We start from the raw sequence: 21,069 nt of genomic DNA, 5'->3' as shown, positions 1-21,069 counted from the left end.
TAGCTTGGCAGTAGTCATCTAGTGCAGTTTGATGAGAGTTCATTATTACAAAAACAAAATGTGATTTCAGCACTAGCAACAAAATTGTCAAACGGAAAAAAAAAAGAATAATTAGTACAGAGACAGAATGAATTATGGCGATGAGTTTTTATTTTTTTTTTCTTGATCGGTAAAAAATGAATAAACAGTACAGAGACCAAATGAATTATGGTGATGAGTTGTTGTTGCTAGCTACCACATAATTTAGTGTAAAGTTGTTGTTGCCTATTGTGTCAAAAGCATGCGTTAAGTCAGAAAACCAGCTTATACCCCCTTACGGTACGTTTTATTCTAAATATCACATAGAACCTTGGTATCAATGACGCGAATGCATGACACAGACACGAGATAAGGAGACGCAACAATTTTTGGAAAAGCTAGGACGTGGATACACTGATCAATCGTTAATATTTCACGAATGGAAATGCTTAATCATAACTAGTTGTTCACATATGGAAATTTATGAACTAAAAAAATGAAAGAAATTTTTTTTTTTGGTCGGTCGCTAAAAAGATGAAATTACCTTGTTGTGTCTTTAATTTGCTGCGGTAATCCAGATCATGATCTTCTCATGATGAGCGTCCATGAATTCTTCGTCGGATTCAAGTGCAGACATGGCTTCTGGTGAAAGACAAATCTCGAGATCCACACTCCCTCCGCCCACTTGACCTGGATTCATCCACACAGTCCCACTGAATTTAGAAGTCCATCCACTACGAACTGCCAAGGGCTTACCCCAACCAAAATCACACCCATAAGGGTTAAATTTCGGGGAACCTCCTATGATGAAACCGCAATCATCATAGTGTGATCCAAGTTGAAAAATCTTGGGTTCCTTTTTCCAATCATGTAGCCAACTCCGAATATTTTCATCCGTGTGATCAGCTATTACTTCATGCAGAATCAACGCGGCGGATCCAAGGTTTTGGCTAAGTAGATCGCATGTCTTGGTTTTACCTGTCACTATGTTGATGTAACAACCAAAATAATCGTCGGATAATGGAGGATTCAACCTCTTTCGATCATTGATGCATATCTCGCAGTTTGTTACTTGTTCTGCATGAAAACCTCGAGCTCCTGACAACGATCTCCAAACTAGGGAACTCAAAGCTTGGAAAGTGGATATTTTATTTGTTTGACACTCGTTGTTTGCTTGCTCTTTCAGTTGTGACATAGATTGGGCTGAGAAGTGAAAGATTTTCTCTACAAGAGGTGGCGGTGGACATCTACGGATAAACTGATCAGGATGAGAGAAAGGGAGGCGGATGATAGAATTAGTATCCTGATGTTCATCATTATCCACCTCCTTTTAGTGTTCCTTCAAAAACCAACGCTCAAGGATAGCAGGCTGTGATATTAACTCGTCAGAATTTTCTTTCGCTCTACAACTTTCCGCCCACGCATTAAAAAAATGCCAAAAAGACGTTCCATCTACAACAGCATGATTTACAGAACAGCCAATGAAATATCCATCTACAAGCTCTGTCACTTGTACAGAGAGCAGACGAATGCTGTGACCATCGTGGTTAACCATCAGCATGGTTCCATCATCGTATGATGCAAAAAAGGATCTAATGATTGGTGGTATATATCGTGGAGAAAGTATATCATATAAAGTAACAGGTGCAGCAGCATGTATGAAATCAACTCCTTGAGACGAGTCATTGTTGCATTCTATTGAAATAGAAGATGAAGGTGGGTCGTCGTGTTTATTTGTCACAAAGCGGCCTGAAAGAGGTAGGAAATGGGCAAGTGTCCTAGAAAGGGAGTGCTTCAGTTGATCAACAAAGGCCCCGGACGACAAGTGATTCTGATCTCCAACACTATCAAAGGATGATGATGACACTGAGAATGATGATGGGGGCTTAGCAAAGAGAAGACCAAATTGAACAGAATGTGCAGAGATTAAGGAAAGATCCCATGGAGTTAAGTGATATGATTGCTTTTTTTGTAGGTGCTGCGGTTTTTGTTGTTGCATTTCTTGCTGATGTGTTGGTTTTTTTTGTTTTGAAATATGAAGGTATGGTTTGATTGTGCATCTTGAAAGACAACGAACTAATCCTGGTTCTTTACGCGTATTCATTGTGATCTCTGTCGTTAAAATATGGAGATGGAGAAGTTAATCTATTAACCGGCAGGATATATATAAAAACCTCGCAAGTCATGAGTAAATTATTTATTCAGTAAAGCAGCCTAAATAGTTTAGTTCATTTTGTACGTCATTCCCCCAAGTTGGTTCAGATTGGGCTCTAGTGCGATAAGTGCACACTTAATTATCGAATAAGCATCTTAGGTGAAATTAATTAGAAAGAAATAATGGATAGGGAAAGATGGAAAGATGGACACATATATAGAAACCGAGAAAAATCAAATACAAGAAACCATGTGATCAGAGATATGTGCTCATAGGTTACTTCATAAACAAGTAGTTTACTTTAGCTGACAAACCATTGCAAAGTTTGGTACGTCACCCCCGACCCAAATTGGTATAGTTTCCTTGAGCGTGGTGTACGATAATAGCAATAGTAGATATAGGGTTTTTATGGAAGGAGTAACATACGAGGAACTGTTATGGTGGGAGAATCTTATGGAATGGACTAATTTAAGGCAAAATGATGGAGGGAAGTCTAAAACGTACTAACGCCTCTATAATAAAGGGGATTCCAACAAATACATACATTTTCTTTTTTTGATAGGCTAAAGCCGGACCAAGGCCCCTACCCAAATTCAGCCCGCTGGACTAGCCCCACTGCTAATCCTAACCTCGCCAAACCCCTCTATACAACTAATTAAATACAAACATCTACTACGGTAGAAATTGAACCCCTTATTTCCTCCTCGCTGGAGTTAATGGGATACCACTGAGCTATGCTCTTGAACCCCTGACTTCCTCCATAAGAAATAGATACATTAATTTACTATGAATAAGTATGATAAAAAAACAAAATAATATATGGATAAGTGTGTTACATAAAAAATTAGCAACTACATCTTTAACATTTTAAGAAAAGAAAAAATCAAACAGAAAGAACAAAGAGGGGGACAAGAACCAAAACCTCTTGAAAGATTAACTAAACATATAATAGGGAAGATCTGGACGATCATTTCCCATTCTAGTAGAAATAAAAACAGGTGGTACATCCCACCATGTGTGACCACCGAAATTTGCTCCATTGTTTGCTAAAAGATCCGCACCTTCATTTCCTTCCCTGAGGTTACTACATTCTTTGCTAAGAAATCCGCACATCCATTTGTTTCCCTGAAGTTGTGAGTGCAGCTCAACTGGATCATACGAGACTCGTCGTACCTAGGAATTGGATGCAATTATTCCATCGCACTCCCAAGTGCCAAGGCGCATGTCCTCTTGTTTCTTTTATTTTTTCATTTATTAATTAAAAAGAAATAAAGACAGTTCTATATTTCATTGTATCTGCAGCTTATGGTGTAATATATAAAAAGGAACCAAAACCTCTCTATTTGGGATGATATCGTCCTTATTCAGACGAAGGTTTATTAGTATACTTCACGCAGTTTAAGAAGTGGAGAGATATATGAAAAAAAAAATCCGTTTAGATGATAAAAAAAAACTTATAACTTTCAGACAACGTATAAAGATGTCGTTAGTGGTTCCGTGAAAAAATATGAAAACCTTCCAATGTTATGTGAATTGTAAAATATTCTAAACCTTCAAGCGGAGAAAGTATTCGGCTCTTAGTTTGACCTAGTCATTCGATGGGGCTTGACTTAACTTCACTGTGTATACAATAGCACCAAATCCACCTGGTTTGTTTTCAGGAAGTCACTTATGACTTGTCCTTGAAAGGAAATTACCCGTTAGTTTATTTCAGAATGCACGTTTATTGTTTACCATCGCATATTTAAACATTTAAATCGAAAGGCAGATAGATATACTTGGAACAATGTACGTTTTCTAAGTTGCACTTGAACCTTATCCTAATCAACTAAAAATATCGATGGGTGATTACAAGTTGCATTAGGTAGATTCAATTTGAAGTTGTTGTGCTATATATGTTTGTTACGATAACTACGGCTTAAGTGGATTTGCTATTTTCTAGTGGGGTAGTTCTTACATATCCGAAGTTTGTGATGTGCATAAGTGGGGTAGTTCTTACATATCCGAAGTTTGTTATGTGCATATAATCATCCACATGTATCATGTATGTAGTGCTAATAAAACAAGCATCACATTTTCTTACATGATATTCTTCTTGATCGAATCTTTTTTTTTCTTACATACAGTATACTCCATAAATTTGTTTAATAATCATGACTGGAAGTACTATTGGGGTTGGAACTGGAAAGATTGAATCTGTACCGGAAGGTTTCACTAAAGGTGGTAGGGAACCTGATAATAATGAAGTAATAAATACAGACAGAACAGGACAAATTGTTCTGGGAAGAAATTTTCACGATGCAACGTTTATTCATGCTATTACAGAGCCTGCTGATAATGAGAACACTGGAGAAAGAGAAGCGGCTATGGATACCATACTAGGTAACTATGAAACTTTTCTTCTTGATAGGAAAAAGCATCTTTTAGGTACAGAAGAAGAACTTATGCCCATCTTATTAAGATCTCCACACTTTAGGCCATGCATGCAGTTCATTTTATTTTCTTATTGCATTAAGAACACGGCCAAAGAAATGGTGTTACATTGCCTTGGCTAGAGGCTTAGGGGTCTCATAAAGTCTGCAAGAAATTACATACATGAACGTCAACCTTCATATATCTTCTAATTTAATCTTAAAATATACTCCAGCAAAAACTTGCCCTTATTCACTTTTTCAATTTTGCAATTTTGCTTGATCTGATGCTAATAAATTTATAAGGCATACAGGTTACCCTCTTAATCTGGACTTGGATCATGGCGCTGCACTTGCTTGGCTGCAACGTTTCCACCTCAACAATGCCGGTGATCCCTTTATTGAGAGCAATTGTGGCGTCCATTCCAGACAGTTTGAGGTGGCTGTGTTAGATTGGTTTGCTCAACTCTGGGAAATAGAAAAACATGAATACTGGGGTTACGTTACAAATGGTGGTACAGAATGCAATCTTCACGGTATCCTTGTGGGGTGGGTACTATTAACTCTAAATAGGGCTTCAAGGTGATTTTAGTGGAACTGTAGATACCCAAGTCTTATGTAGATTATAGCCGGCAATAATAATGAAAACAATGTGTTTGTAGGAGAGTCGTTTATCCAGATGGAGTTTTATATGCGTCACAAGATTCACATTATTCTGTCTTTAAAGCTGCACGAATGTACAGAATGGATTGTGTAAAAGTTGATACTCTTAACACTGGAGCAATCGATTGTGCCAATCTCAAAGCTAAACTACTCCTGAACAAGGACAAACCAGCTATCATTAACCTCAATATTGGTGTGCCTTTACTTCAATTCTTTATTATTTTATGCATGTGATGATCAAGAAGGTTCAATTCTGATGTCTACATCTTTGCAGGAACAACTGTTAAAGGAGCTATTTACGATCTGGACCTGGTTATAGAAACCCTTAAAGAAGCTGGTTTCTCAGAGGATAGATTTTACATTCACTGCGATGGGGCTCTATTTGGGCTCATGATGCCATATATCGAACATGTAAGTTCTCTCTCTCCCTCCCCCTATACGATTCTAACTTCTAAGTGAGTCAATTCTCGTCAAAAAGACATTTGCTAATTAAAACTTGTTCGAAGAGTCCGTACGTATAACATGTTCGGGTAGCTTTTAGAAACAAAATCTTTGGATGCAATTAACAAAATTAAAGGGGTAAAAAACAAAATAGATATTCTGTGGGTTGTGTTGATTTCCGCAGCTCTCTTCATTTCATTCTTTAATCTCAATTGCTTGCATAACTGAGTTGTTTGTCAAATTGGGCAGGCTCCAAAAATCTCATTTAAGAAGCCAATAGGGAGTGTTGGTGTTTCTGGCCACAAGTTTATTGGTTGTCCAACACCTTGCGGTGTTCAGATAACAAGGTTGGATCACATCAATGCCATGTCAAGGAATGTTGAGTACATTGCTTCAAGGGATGCCACCATCACGGGAAGTCGCACTGGTCATGCCCCAATCTTCCTGTGGTAAACTCTAAACAGTAAAGGTTATGGAGGGCTTCTAAAAGAAGTCCAAACATGCCTCAGGAACGCCCATTATCTGCAAAACCGTTTACGTTCTGAAGGGATAAGTGTGATGCTTAATGAGCTCAGTACTACTGTTGTATTTGAAAGGCCAAAAGATGAAGAGTTTGTTTGGCGTTGGCATCTTGCTTGTCAGGGAAACCTTTCACATGTTGTGGTTATGCCGAGTGTCACTATTAAGACATTGGATGAGTTTTTGAATGATCTGATCATGAAACGCTCGATTTGGCTCCAGGATGGAAAGGTTCAACCTAATTGTATCGCAGTAGATATTGGAAAGGAAAATTGTGCTTGTCCTCGGCATAAAGCAAGCTCTTCTAATACTTAAAGATGATAACTGTGCCATATATACACGTATGCGAACCTCCACATCTATCGTCTGCAACCTTGCCATGATGTGTTTATTAAATAATATGGATTATGGAAAATACCGATATCCTAGTTAAGTATGAATAATTGTATAATACTGCTATAAGTACCTACTAAAAGTTGTGCCTGTTGAAAAGCATAGTTTTTTTTTTTTTTTTTTGTTTTTGTAAGTTAATAATGCATTCAAAGACTAACGTGGGAGTTAGTAACCCTTACAACTTGGTCAGTAGAGCCAACAAATGTTTGATCGGAGTAATCGGCTTGAACATTTGATTTATCTACTTCTAAAGCTACTCTAATACATTCTGGAGGTTCCTTCCTCCAATTAAGGGGCAATAGAAGTTTTTGGCTTCTTTGGCCATTAAATCAGCTACATTGTTAGTTGTTCTTGGTACAAAATGAAAACCCAAAAAATTATTGCAAGACTTGAGTTCATTGATAGCATCATCTAATATGGTGATGTCTTGCCATTCTATAGAAGTTTCATTTTCATTCAGGTGATCAAAAAGGTTCTTGCAGTCTCCTTCTATTGAAAAGTTTGACAGACCAATTTATGCCGCCCATTTAGCTCCCTTCAACAATCCTAGGGATTACGCTTCTTCAGGGGTAGAGGCTGTAAATGCTCCTGCTCTTCCTTGTTCAAGAATTCCTGCATCATTTCTAAAAATTAAAGACAAACCTGCTGGAAAAACATCAGATATCCAAGCTGCATCAATATTTAGTTTCAGTTGAGATCGCATCGGTGGATTCCATTTAAGAGATTACTCTCTTATTAGTTTAACTTGATTTAGTAAGGGATGATCCTTGTGCCAGAATTCTAAGTGTCTTTGAATTTCAGCACCTAATTGAGCACTTGTATGTTGTTTGTTTTCAAAAACTAGATTGCATCTCTCCTTCCATATGAACCAGGCTTTTGTCAAAGCAAGTTCTACAGGTATAATAGTATTCTTTTTCCCTATCCAATCCTTACAAATGTCTAAGAAAGTTGTAGGACTATGAAATTGCAGTTTCACTGGGTAAGGTTCAGCTGTCCAAACCTCTTTGGCAAAGGGACAAAAAAATAATATATATTCTATAGATTCTACAACATCACAATTTAGAGGACAGTTGGGATGAATATCTTCCATGAATTTTGCTAACTTAAGATTTGTTGATAGAGCATTCTGTAAGCATTTCCAATCAAAGATTTTAATTCTTTGACATATATCTAAGTTCCATAAAGAGTTCCAAAAGGAATCTAGCTGACCTAGATTATAATGACTTACAGTTTTTCAGTGAGCTTATTATACATTGACTTAACAGTAAAAACCCCTGGGTTTGTAAGTAACCATCTAAGTGCATCAGAGTTACCCCTAGCTACTCTGACATTGTTAATTTTGTTGGCTATGAACAAAGGAAACATTTCAATCAGTAAAGAATAATTCCACTTCTTAGTGAGGGGATCAAACAGATCCTTCACAAGTGTTAAGTGAGAGTTAGTAGTTGTTTTAAAGCTGCTAAGGTTGTTTTCTAGGTTTGGGATCCAGTTATCATCCCAAATGTTTGTGTTATTGCCATCCCCTGTTTTCCAAATGTTATTTTGTTCAACCAAGAGAATGCCTTTACTAATGCATTTCCAAATCCAGGAGCTAGAAGTTGGTGTTTTAGCTTTAAAAACAGAAGAATTTCTAAAATATCTAGGTTTTAATTGTGATACCCATAGTGCATTAGGTTCAGTTAAGAGTCTCCAGGCCAGCTTAGCTATCATGGCTAAGTTGAATTTTTGTGCATTTCTAAAGCCTAATCCTCCTTTACTTCTAGGTTTGAAAATACAAGAGTAGGATATTGGATAATATCCTTTAGAATTTGTTTTTTTACCCCACCAAAAGTCTCTTTGGAGTGCATCAATATTTTTAATGATTTTCCTAGGTAGAATAAAGCAGATCATTTGATAGCTAGCCATACTGGCTAGAGTTTCTTTATTGAAAACCATTTTACTGGCTTGTGCCAGAGTTTTGACAATCCATCTTTGAATTTTTTGCTCCATTTTTTTCACTATTGAGTCGAATAGTTGAATTTCGGCTCTGCTTATAAACAGAGGAGTTCCTAGGTAAGTAACTTTTGGATCTATTTTCTTTATCTTAATTAATTTGCAGATCATCCTTTGATGTTTAGTTTGCACTTTCCTACTAAACAAAACTCCAGATTTTTCAAAGTTTATCAATTGTCCCGAAGCTTTACTAAACGATTCTTTAAGTCTAAGGATATTATGACTTTCTTTAAGGTCATCCCTAATGAACAGAAGGAAATCATCTGCAAAAAACAGATGAGAAATATGATTATTATTTGGGGTAATTTTCACTCCATGGATTATTTTCTCTTCTTCACCAGTTAGAAGGAGTCTAGAGAAAATTTCCATACAAATGATAAATAGATAAGGAGAAAGAGGATCTCCTTGTCTAAGACCCCTAGTGGGTTTGAAAACAATAACCAGGGCAACCATTTATCAAAACTTTTATATATAGAAGAGGTTGAAATGCATTGATGGATCAAATTGCTAAAATTAGAGTCAAAACCAAAGGCTTTCATTTCTTTGATTAGGAATTCCCAATCAACTCGATCTTAATTCTCATTCCTGCATGCTTTACTTTCTTCATTTTGAAGGAGTGAATGATCTCTTGGGCCATGATTATATTATCAGAAATTTGCCTTTGAAAGGGGGAGATGAAGGAATTAAGAAGGGGTTTAATTCTATTGGCCAAAATTTTAGTTATAATTTATAAATGGTGTTACATAGTCCTATAGGTCTGAATCCACCAGGATCTTTAGGATGTCTACTCTTAGGGATAAGAAAGAGAAAAGTTTGGTTGAAATCTAGATGTAAGCATCTAGTTGAAAAGAAGTGTTAAACAGAAGCTATTACTTGTTCTCCGAAAGTTTCCCAATTAAGTTTAAAGAAACTAGGTGGGAATCCATCTGGACCTGGTGATTTATTTGGTTTGAGTTTTTTGACAACAGACCAAATTTCATCACCTGAAAATAAAGAGTTAAGAATAGCATTGTCACCAGAATATATGCAAGGGGAGATATTGGGAAATAGATCAGAAGAAGAAATAGCATATGGATCATGGGAAGTAAAAAGCTTAGAGAAATATTCTAACAAGGTAACTTGAATTTCAGGTCTTTTGAAGGTAATTTCATTGGTGCTTTTTCTAAGGAATTCTATATTATTCCATTATCTTCTTTTCATAGTTTTGGATAGAAAGTAATTGGTGTTTTTCTCTCCTAATTGTACCATATTATCCCTAGATTGTTGTTTGTCTATTGCTTCTTGTTATCTTTTTCTCTCCTAACTGGTTTAATAAAATGAACGAGTAAAGACCAAACTGAATTTCCATAAAAGAGAAAGATCTCTACAACATCTAAACGTCCTAACAAATTGTTAGTCATTTGTTTTTAGGAATGGATCATAGTACACGACACTCAAGTGTGTCTCCTTGCAAAAGCTCCCGACTCATTGATTACTTTAGTAGTCATGATCCACCCTCTTTTTTATTTAGTATGAATGAGTGTTGTGTTTGTAATTGTCAATATAACCATTTTTACAGTTGGGGTTTGTTGCAGAGTGGCGAGTCTCTACAAATGAAAATTAAGTGTGAAAAACTAATGCTGACGTGCAACGCACGTGCTTTCTACTTGTAGAAAGTAAAGAATCGATCCCTGTAAGGGTTGCAACACTAAGTTCCTCGAATCTGCTATTGTTGGTGATAACTCATAAAAATCCCTAAGTTTTATTTCTACAAAAGAACAAATTGATCAAAATTAAAACAAAATATACTCATGAGAATCATTAAAACTAACACCAATGGAGTTGAACCTTCTTGGGGATGTTGCATGCTGGAGATGTTATCCTCAACCTAAACGACCAAATTAAAAAACAAAAAAGATGAAATATCTGTTAGGGCTAAAGATTCTATCGGAAATGTAAAGTTATTGATAAGAATTATATTCTGATTTAGGGATATTGTTTGTTACATCCAGAGAAGAGATACTCCGCCAACTTGAGAAGACGAAGAGAATTACATCGTTGATAATACTGAAAAATATGGGGGAAGGATAGTAAAAAGAATAAGAGATGTGAGAAAGAGATGGAAGGAGATACCAATGAGGTGTTCATATTAGATATTTCTAGGGTTACGACATCTAGTAGCTGAAAATTGATCATCTCCCACCAAAATCCAACGGTGAGAAAAGAAGGGAAAATTAATGAGCACGACACCGTATGTAGCTCCATTTTTGGGCAGGCAGACTCGTGGGGGTGTAGAAAAACTTAAAATGTTTCACGAATTTAATCTGTGATTTATAGGTTCATTAGTAAATCACGCACCTGATAATTTATCAGGTTTCATAATGACGGTTTGTTTGCGTTAAATGGTGGGCCTAATTTATATGACGAAATTTGTTTGTAATACTTTACTCACGTGATTGATATGTCGTTTAAAAACATGATTAATAGCCTTTTCTGGACTAGTGAGGTCTATGCTGCAGAATAGCACAATTGTTTATCTTGTGACCAAAACGTGCACAATGGTTGCAAAACTTAGAAGGGAGATTATGATAAGTAAACACTAGTTCTCTAACAGGATGACGATCAACCTTGACTAGTAATTTTAGGACTAAAGGTTTCTCAATATTAACCCATACTAGGAATCTTGACTCACAATCAAATTGTCCAGTTCCTTTACAGGACTGACTAACTTCCCCTACTTTGCTTGCTATCAAGCCTAACCTTTCACCGATTCTGTGTTCCCTTCCACAGTTAGATATACTAGCCCATAAAGGGATCTATTTTACCACATCTGTGGAGATTTGCATGCCCTGAGTAGTAGAAGTAGCTGATAGAACATTGTCATACGGGAATCATGGACCATTCAAAGCAATCCATTTTTGATCATCAGCTGAACGAAAAGTAATTATAAACAAATTTGGGTAAGTTTATCTGATTTGAAAGCAGATATTATTACCCCAAAAATGACGCAATACACTCATAATGTCTTCTACCGCATAGAACTCGGCAGAAAAGATTCTAGCTAGAATGTTGTTTTCTTTAATGCCATAATCTCTTATTAAAGTTGGGGTTAGAGGAAGTATACCTACATTGGTGTAGCTGACATAACGCTGAGCTACAGATAATCCGATGAGATGCTTATATAATTTATAACTACTCATACTGAACTAGAGAAGGAAAGCAGGTGAGAAAAGAAGCCAGAATTATTGAAGGAATGAAAGGGGGGGAAGAGTAGAGATGCCCTGATAGAAATTAAGAAGAAGAGGTAAGAGAACGTATAAATTTATGAGAAGATAAAATAGGAGCAAATACTAAAGAGAGGGTTTCTATTTTATGCATATTTCTACACCAATTCTCGGAATACTAACCTTACAAAAATCAAAAAGTGCTTCTTAAATTCAATCCACAGCCAATAGCAGCCCGACAACCAAATTTGGGTTACAGAGAAAAGTAATGTTTAAACGCAATAAATTTCAAAGCTGGGGGACATGAAAGGCCTCACCTCAATGGCAGAAGCAAAAATATTAGAGACTAACAATTTCAGAGAAGTAAATGCGTTCAGTCGGCTAAGTGGGTGATTCATGACTAAACGTCTAACAGACTATGAGCCTACAAGCCTATGTTTGAGATAATAAAAGCACGCAAAGAAAATAAGCGACAGGACTAGGAAGATATCTAACTAGGTTTGAGATACTACTAATGAGAAAATCTTTAAATGGATATGCATGAATCAACAGAATACATGGAAATTACTGGGAATGAATAATCAACTCAAACGATCTGCACTAGAAGATAAGGCGTCTGAACTTCGACAAATCTCAAACGTAAGGGAAAAGATAAAGGTTTTAATGCTCCAAGGCCATTAATGGTTAAGTGGGTATAAATAGTCGTACGAAGGAACTTTCACACACAGAGAAAGAAGGAGAGAAATATAATAGAATTCAGAAGATCCAGGAAGAGGAAGTATGGCTTGTAACCATTTTAGAATTCCCAAAAAGCAAAGGGTTCTTTTCCGAGTATTAGTCCATCAAAATACTAATTTAGAAAGCAAGGATTATATATATCCCTCTGTTTGAGAGTGAAAACGGTTTCTGCTGATTTCGGTAATTTTGCATGAGTGGGTGAGAAACGAGTCTAAACCCTAAACAATATACTGCAAAGGAGTACTTTAGATTCGAGAGATCAATCTGTACAAATCCGTCCTAAACCAAGAAATGGCCGTTATAGACTTGCTTTGATCACAAAGAGGAGGAGAAGGGTTTGTTTTGGGGAGAGAAGCGAAGAAAGTGTTGAGACCAGAATAGTTGGTTCTGGAAGAGCAGTTGTTTGACTTGTATCAGAAAGCGTAAGCTAACATATGGGAAAGCTAACAAATGTTTTCTGAGTGTTGTACGTGTGGCGCCCCAAATCCTAAACCTGCTTAGCTATAGGATAATAACCTAATTGAAGCATCAATTACATATTATCAATCTTAAGAACCATCTTCACATACAGTGCTAACAAACAACCCAAATCTCTCCGATACAGTATGTTTGAAAGTCTCTCATGTTATATAAATATATAAATGTGTTGTTTTACAGAATAAAGAAAGAATACATATAATACCGATACACGACAACACTATATTCGGTAGAGCACTAATTTACAAAAACGGACATCATCGCACGCTTCATTCCTTCTGGTTACTAAAACTGAAGTGGGAACAAGTGAACACATCGTCCCAACACTAGTAGAAAAGTGACATTTAGTAACAGTTCAAACTTTTATAAAGTAACAGTTCGTAAAATGCCTGTTACTAAATGTTAGATAGTTAAATAACAGTAACACTTTTCGCAAGAACTGTTACATAATGTCATGCAGGTTGTATACTGTAACTGTTATTATAGTAAGTGTTACTATATACCCATGTTACTGTAACATATTTCGTATGTCGACATTACCATTACAGTTCTTTAAACCAACTGTTACTATACCTATGTTACCGTAACATATTTAATATGTCACTGTAGTTGGCATTATCGTAACGTTTTTTAAACTAAATGTTACTATATATCTATGTTACTGCAACATGTTTAATATGTTACCATAGTTGACATTATCGTGACATTTCTGTAAATTATTTATTTGTATAACTAGTTTTGGGTATCCGGTTCAAAAAAATAACTAGTTATGGACTGACATTAATTTAACATATTTTGATTTGTTCTAAGCACGAGAGCTAGCCATGGCTCGTACTGATGGTTACCTAAGGTTTGAGAAAAAAAATCGAATATAATACAAAATAATAACACAAGTTGTAAAAATATGTAGGAATATTAAAAATATAAATTGTGTTGTAGTTGCGCGGTGTGACGACGAAGTTGGTGGAGGTATAGTTTACTGTCTAATGAGAGTAAATATTTTATTTGGATAACATTAAACAAAAGGAAAACATGGAAGAGTGGTTCAAGAGTTATAATTAATGCAATAGGTCTCAAGGTCGAATCTTGTGAAGTGTACTTTTATAGAATTTATATTTCATGTCCAAGAAGACCAACTCATGGTAGTGGACGCGGCGGACATGGTGGTGACGGTTGTGGAGATGCTAGTGTTGATGGTTGTGGCAGTGATGGTGGTGGAGGTAGTGGTGGCGCTAGTGGTGGAGGTGATGGTAATCAGTAAAAACTGTCAGTTTTTATGACAGTTTCAATAAAAACTGTTACGGTTACTCAAACAATAGCAACAGTTTGTTCCCAAACATGTTACAATAAACTGCTAACGGTAACAGTTTTATGTAAAATAGTTACAGTAAATTATTCAGTAACATATACTTTATAAAGTGTTACCGAAAACTACCAACAGTAATACTTTTAGAATTTATGAGTAATTTTTCAATAGCCTTTCCGTAACAGGTTTTATAAACTTTCCTTAACATGGGCTTTAGTAACACCGCAGAAAAAACTAAAACGGTTACGGAAATAAAACAGTAACGGTTTTTAACTGTTACGGATCATCATTTTTCTACTAGTGCAAATGGTGCCCAAAGAAACATATAACTTCCAAGTAATCAATAACATGATTCACAGTTCTAAGAACATAAATTGAAAAGAAGAGTAATGAATCTAAGCATTCAGCAATTCATGCCACAAGAAGCAAGTGTTATCCTAACCTCGCCAAACTCATTGGAGAAGACGACGCGAGAACAACCCTAACCAATAATAATAACATCATCCACACAGAGTGCCCATACAGACCATGATTCAGAATATTACCATCAAGATCAGAAAGTTAGACAAACAAGTATAATATGCACACGAGTGATTTCCCTCGAATAAAATAGTATATATAATATCATAACGGATGAATTACCGCCCTACTAAGATACTATTCAAACGGATGAGTTACCGCCCTACTATATTAAGAAGCAGTAATATTATAACGGATGAATTACCGCCCTACTAATGAAATAGTTATAATAATATTTAAACGGATGAATTACCTCCCTACTAAATGATATTGTCGACGGATGAATGACCTCCTTACTTAACTTAGCTAAGAGCCGTGGGATACACATACACTCCTCGCAGGGAAATCTCACAATGCATGTCAAACACAAACACATGGTAGCAACATCGTATATTCGGAAACAACATATAAGTCATACTCAAATATACAGGAACTAGAACATCACATTATACGCTTTCATGTACTCGAATAGTAAAGCCTCATTATGCTCGCAGAAAAAAGAAAGCTTAATGATTACAAGAAGGTTACAGGGTTCCCACCTGATTTGATGACAAGCCATGCCTACCTCGAGATCTACGATCCACTGGTTCATCCGTTGAATCGATCGTTGTTAATAAAGAGTAATTGCTAATCACACAAGCACTCTAAGAAATTAGCTAAAAGGCTCATACAAGGTTCATAACAAGTCTATATAATGGTTGTGAACTTATTTATAGTTGTACTCCTTTTCATTTTCTACCTTTAGCACATCTAAGGTTTATTAATCCAATTAGGTTAATCCTTTTCATTTTCTACCTTTAGCACATCTAAGATTTATTAATCCAATTAGGTTGATTCTATAGTCCATTAGATATGCCTTATAATCATCTATGACTTTGTAAAAAGAACCAAAGGCTAGTTCGGACCATATAGGGTCCAAGGTATCAAACTAGGAACATGGCACTAAGCCCAAGTCTACTAACCCGACCCATTAATCTAAGGTCCAGTCCATCTAAGTCAGCTAACAATCACTAACGGACAAACTGACGGTCACTAAGACCATAGGTCAATTGACGGTCAACGTCAGTCAAAGGTCAAATCCAAAGCCAAAGGATCTGGTCAATGGTCAAAATCTGGTCAACACCATTGGCACATGTGGCATCGTCGGCATGCTTTGGCGCGGCTAAAGGTTACCATGCGTTGGTTGGTGACCTTGGACGGCTAAGTTCTGCATCTCAGATGGAAGGGTGGCCGTTGATTGTTGCAACCCTTCGTTTTGGCAGCCAGTGGCATGTTGCGGGGCCGACATGGATTTGGCATGGGAACGTGGCTGGCATGGTTTTCCATTGGAACGGTATCGCGGCTGGCATAATTGGAATGCATTGGCACGTAGATGCGGCTGGAACAACATGCCATTGGCGCATGTGGTGCAGAGATGCGGCTGGCACGGCATGCCATTGACGCCTGTGGTGCGGCTGGCATGGTTGGCATGCCTTGGCGCGGAGACGTGGCTGGCATGGTTTTCCATTGGCACGGTGGTGCGGTTGGTATGGTTGGCATGCCTTGGCGCGGAGACGTGGCTGGCATTGTTTTCCATTGGCTCGGTGGTGCGGCTGGCATGGTTGGCATGGCTTGGCACGGAGACGTGGCTGGCATGGTTTTCCATTGGCACGGTGGTGCGGCTGGCATGAGTGGCATGCCTTGGCGCGGATACGTGGCTGGCATGGTTTTCCATTGGCACGATAGCATGAGAATTAGGGTTTCGCATAGATGATGTCGGTCAATATTAAGGGTTCTGCCGTGGAACATGACACATGTATATATATAAAAAAAAGGTAACCTGGTAATTCTTACGTAGGCATGCTGATTGGTCCAATAAATGCGCTAATGGTCATAGTGATGTCATGTCATATGTGCGGTTTTACGATTTTAACCCTAAGATAAAAACCACCATCAACATTAAGTCCCTTCTTAGCTCGGAACAGGAGCATTGTTGCGAGATAAGCATAGGATGATGACAGGTGGGGACAAAAATCAAAATGACAATGAGTGGGAAGATGGTCAAGATGACCCGGCTAACCTTTTTTGAGAGGTAAGGATAATTTGTGATTCTTTTGTTTGGCGGCCTTGCATAGATTCTACTTGTGGTGTAGATCGTGAAGTGGTGAGATGTAAACCGTCGGCTTGGTCTGGTCACGCGTCATCTTGGCTGGGCTAGGGAACACTGAGGTGCTGCTGGCTTGGCGATTTGTTGGAATGGGCTTGGGCGGCGGCTCGATGTGGCAAGGCATGGTGCGGCACGGTGGGGAAAGGCATGGCGCGGTTTGGCTAGGGCAAGGAATGACACGGCACGGTGGGGCAAGGCATGCCTCGGTTTTGGCGAGGCAAGGCATGGAGCGGACGGCTTGACACGGTGGGGCGAGGAATGGCGCGGTTTTGGCAAGGCAACGCATGGTGGCTTGTCTTTGCATGCCCGATTGCCTCTTTTCCTTACTTGACTCAAATAGGAAGTCTTTTCCGTATTCAAACTCCAAAGTGTCACGTGATAGACACATTTATGTGTCTAATATGTCTCAATTGTATGTATTGTTAGTGCTCGATTTTGTATTTATTGTGTTATTTTATGTCTTTGTAGGAAATTTTAGAGAAATAAGCCCTTGCGGCGAAATGAGCTTAAAAAGTGGTGTTTTACACCCCAGGATAAAGTGTTAAAGGCACCCCAAAAATATGCTAAAAACACCCGGAGGAGTTGATAAAAACACCCAGAAAAATTATTATTTCCGCCCCAATTGCTAAAGGTACCCCAGGAATGTATAAAGGGGAGGTCCCTTTCTTCCAAAATTTGAAATCAGAAAAAGGCGGGAAAAATGATGCATGCAACTGGCAGAAGTTTGATCGGACATTTGGACGTGATTTTGTGTGATTCAATCGCTGAAACTTTGTGGAAAGATGTGATATATCATAATAAAAATGGTATGGGCTTTTGGTTCGATCAAATTTGGCCAGAATTAGCTGGATAATTCACGGAATGCAAAACATGGAAACACGGGTTGGACACGGGATTTGAGAACATTTGAGCATGTTCTGCTCATGCATGAGGGCTCTAGCAACATTGTGGGTCGTGTGTAAACATTTCTAGAGTGACCAGGATGGAAATCTACGCGTGAGAAGCTAAATCAGGGAAGAAAATATTCCCAGAATATTTTTTCATCAAACCGAGTTAAGAGAGAATTATCTCGAGTTATAGCGAGACTTCTTGATCCTGTGGAGTATATATAGAGTGCTTGGGACTCATAGAAGAGGTGTCGAGAGTTTAGGGTCGATTGGGAGACCACAGGGAGGTTGCAGAGACGAAGAGAAGAACTGCAGGAAAGTTTCCTGCTGCTGTTGAAGAAGAAGGAGAAGACGAAGAACAGACGTCCCAGGACCATCGTTCTTCAACAGTGTCAACAGCAGCAGCTAAGTATCGTTGTTTTACAGCAGTACACTTCTATCGCTGATTTCTGGACGCCTTTTGTGGGTCGTAGATTCACTATTTTATACTTTTTCACTCTTTTAATCAAATTTTGAGCATCAATTATGTATTTTGAGAACATGATTAATATGACGAGTTAAACCCCAAGCACTGGGACGACGGAGGAGGCCGTATTTCATCCATGTGGTAATTTAAATTAATTCTTTATTTACTTTTTGCACCAATTTTAATTGAATTAAGATTTTAATTAATTATTTGTGATTTTATTTGATGGAGCATGCTTAGTCTTAGGGATTCTTGATGCGCCATGCTCATAAAATACAAATAATATTTTATAGAATCTACTTTGGCAAAGAATAGAGTTAATATTTGTTTTTTTTTGAACTATAATCGCCTAGAATTAAATTCTGAACCACTTGAAAATGAAAAATGGCCGAATCTTTAGTCCCAGTTTCTCGCACCAGTGTTAATATTTTTATTGTATATATTTATATTTTTTATTAAGTTTAAAAAATTATCCTTCACAAGTCCGAGAGTTTGAACCTCATTACTACAATCCACGAAAAATCTCTAACCATTTTGGCGCCGCCGACGCGGATTTTGCTTAGGTAGAATTTTTAGGTTTTTATTATTTTTTATTATTACATTTGTTCTTTTTACGTCTCTTTGGTTGTGTCTTTGTATTACAGGTTTGAAGTTGGATACTAAAGACCTTGGAATCAAAGCTTAAAGCTAAAAGAGAAGAAAAAAAGACAAAGCAAAAAAATAAAGAAAAAAAAAGAGAAAAAAAAAGAGAGAAAATTATTTTATTTTTTATTTTTTAAGAGACTTTCCATTTATTATTATTTTTTTGTAATTATTATTATTATTTTTTGTATTTCCTTTCATTGGACTGGACTTTGGACAATTTATTTTGATTTTAAACCCTACGGAAGGGTTATATATAAAAAAAAAAAATTAAATATAAACTGTTTGCAGGGAAGGACGACGATTACAATATCGTCTCGGCCCCTCGGGTTCGTACATGACATAGGAGTCGTGGCCCGAGTCGACTTCAACGGTTCATCCCCCGTCTGGTACGGGAGGTAAGTCCATCGAAACACTCGCGAATCTCCTGTAAGCGAGTTACTGTATTCCTTAAGGTGATTCATTGATTGAGGACAAATTTGGACTGTTTTTAAATTCCTAGTAAAGGGCAAGGCCTGGCCAATACAAGATAAGGGTTCGGATTTCATCACCGCTCCCTTCTTGCCCGCCTTAGGAAAACGAAACCTAACGCGAACCCAAGATTAAAATTTGATTAGAACGAGACCGATAGGGTAACGATCTTGGTAGGAAAATCTTTCGAAAAATATTGGTTACTCTTTTTAGCATATTTCGAAGTTCACGATGGTTTCTGTGAGTTGAATGCGTGACTGCGCCGCCCTGTGATAGCGGTGAGGCCTTGGGTATCAAAGCTCCACTGAGCTTCCCTCGCCTCAATTCAACTTACTTTGACTCGGATTGCTTCCAGAGGGGTTTGATTAAATTGTAACGAATTCCCTTTCGAAGGATTAGAAGCTGGTCTAGAAACAATCTAAGTGGAGCCATCATGCTTGTTGTTTGCTAGATTTTATAGGTTTGATTTGGTCGAGTCAGCCTTGTTTGTGATTGTGTAGAATTTCCTTGCAATTAAGAATGTCGAACTGGTATGATAGAAGCCAATACAATGATTATCGACCTGAATTTGAATATGGACATCATCCTTTCTATGACCATGTTGGGAATAGTGGTTGGGAACGCCATCATTTGGAAGGATATGGGTCATACCCTGGTGAGCTCAATTACTATCCACACATGCATCAGTCTTACGAGCAAGAAGATTATAATACTAGTTCTTTGTCTCTAGAGGATACAATCAAACTATTGAAAAGTAGTCCTTTTTATGATCCCTCTGTTCCTATTCCTCCTTTAGAAGAGTCCCTCAGGGAGTTAGCTGAGTAGACGCGTAAGTTAGCTGAGATGAATAGTGTAATTCTAGACGAAAGAACTACAATAATGAGTGAACTTTCTATAGAGGAATCCCTCAAGCTGATGGCTGGGACGAACGAAAGACTTGCTCAAAATAACCTTACTTTCCAATATAGTGTTTCCAATAATACCCTTAAAAATGAGGATAGTTATTTTCATAATCAAGATGACAAGGTTAGAATTGGTAGCACTACTTGTTTTGATGAGGTTCGATCTTTTTCATGTTATTATGATAAGGATAGTGTTGATGGAGAATCATACTTATGTAGGAATAGTGATCAGGAAATGGTTACTCCAATTGAGCTTTACAATGATAATATTATTTCTAGTTCAAATCCAAATAATTTTAATAATTATTCACCTATTCAAAAGGACGAGGATTTGACTAGAGATACCCTCGTTTTATACGATGTAGTATTTCCTGTTTACAAAGCCGATAATGATTTAGAGGAACGAGTTTATTCTGAGAATAATGTTTTAGAGTCTAGCGATTTAGAAACAATAGTCTTAGACGAAGAAGATGAACTCGTAGAGATGAGTGAAGATGAACCTGACTTAGAAGAATCAATTGACCATTTCCAGGAATTTGATGACCTAGAAATTAGGGAAATTATAGCTAGTCTATCTAGAGATACTCAAAACTCTAAGTTTGGGGGTGATTATCACCTTCCTAGTGCCTTACCTTTAACTCTCAGAAAGTCCCTTCACTTAGGACTTGATATCTCTGCCTCGACAATTTTACAAGATTACCTTCATACTCGTTTTCCGAA

General features: G+C 37.4%; 2 protein-coding genes and 1 pseudogene across 2 annotated transcripts; 1 reads left to right on the top strand and 2 right to left on the bottom strand.

The window, feature by feature from the left end:
• Positions 1 to 574: 574 nt before the first annotated feature.
• LOC113351093 (BAHD acyltransferase DCR-like) lies at positions 575 to 1,213 on the bottom strand. The gene has a single exon (XM_026595153.1). The coding sequence runs from the start codon at positions 1,211 to 1,213 to the stop codon at positions 575 to 577; it is 639 nt and encodes a 212-aa protein (XP_026450938.1).
• Positions 1,214 to 1,348: 135 nt separating this feature from the next.
• Positions 1,349 to 2,017, bottom strand: LOC113351092 (protein ENHANCED PSEUDOMONAS SUSCEPTIBILTY 1-like). Its single transcript, XM_026595152.1, has one exon. It carries the CDS (start codon positions 2,015 to 2,017, stop codon positions 1,349 to 1,351), a length of 669 nt encoding a protein of 222 aa, XP_026450937.1.
• Positions 2,018 to 4,326: 2,309 nt separating this feature from the next.
• Positions 4,327 to 6,522, top strand: LOC113351091 (annotated as a pseudogene).
• Positions 6,523 to 21,069: the final 14,547 nt, after the last annotated feature.

This window comes from Papaver somniferum, chromosome 2, assembly GCF_003573695.1.
Source record: "Papaver somniferum cultivar HN1 chromosome 2, ASM357369v1, whole genome shotgun sequence".
Classification (NCBI taxonomy): Eukaryota; Viridiplantae; Streptophyta; class Magnoliopsida; order Ranunculales; family Papaveraceae; genus Papaver; species Papaver somniferum.
Note: the sequence above shows the minus strand (reverse complement) of the source record. Positions and strands in the feature narration are given on the sequence as shown.

What these genes read in the sequence shown, in the direction of transcription:
- LOC113351092 (XM_026595152.1), bottom strand. Translation starts at nt 2,017, where the DNA reads ATGCAACAACAAAAACCGCAGCACCTACAAAAAAAGCAATCATATCAC.
- LOC113351093 (XM_026595153.1), bottom strand. Translation starts at nt 1,213, where the DNA reads ATGTCACAACTGAAAGAGCAAGCAAACAACGAGTGTCAAACAAATAAA.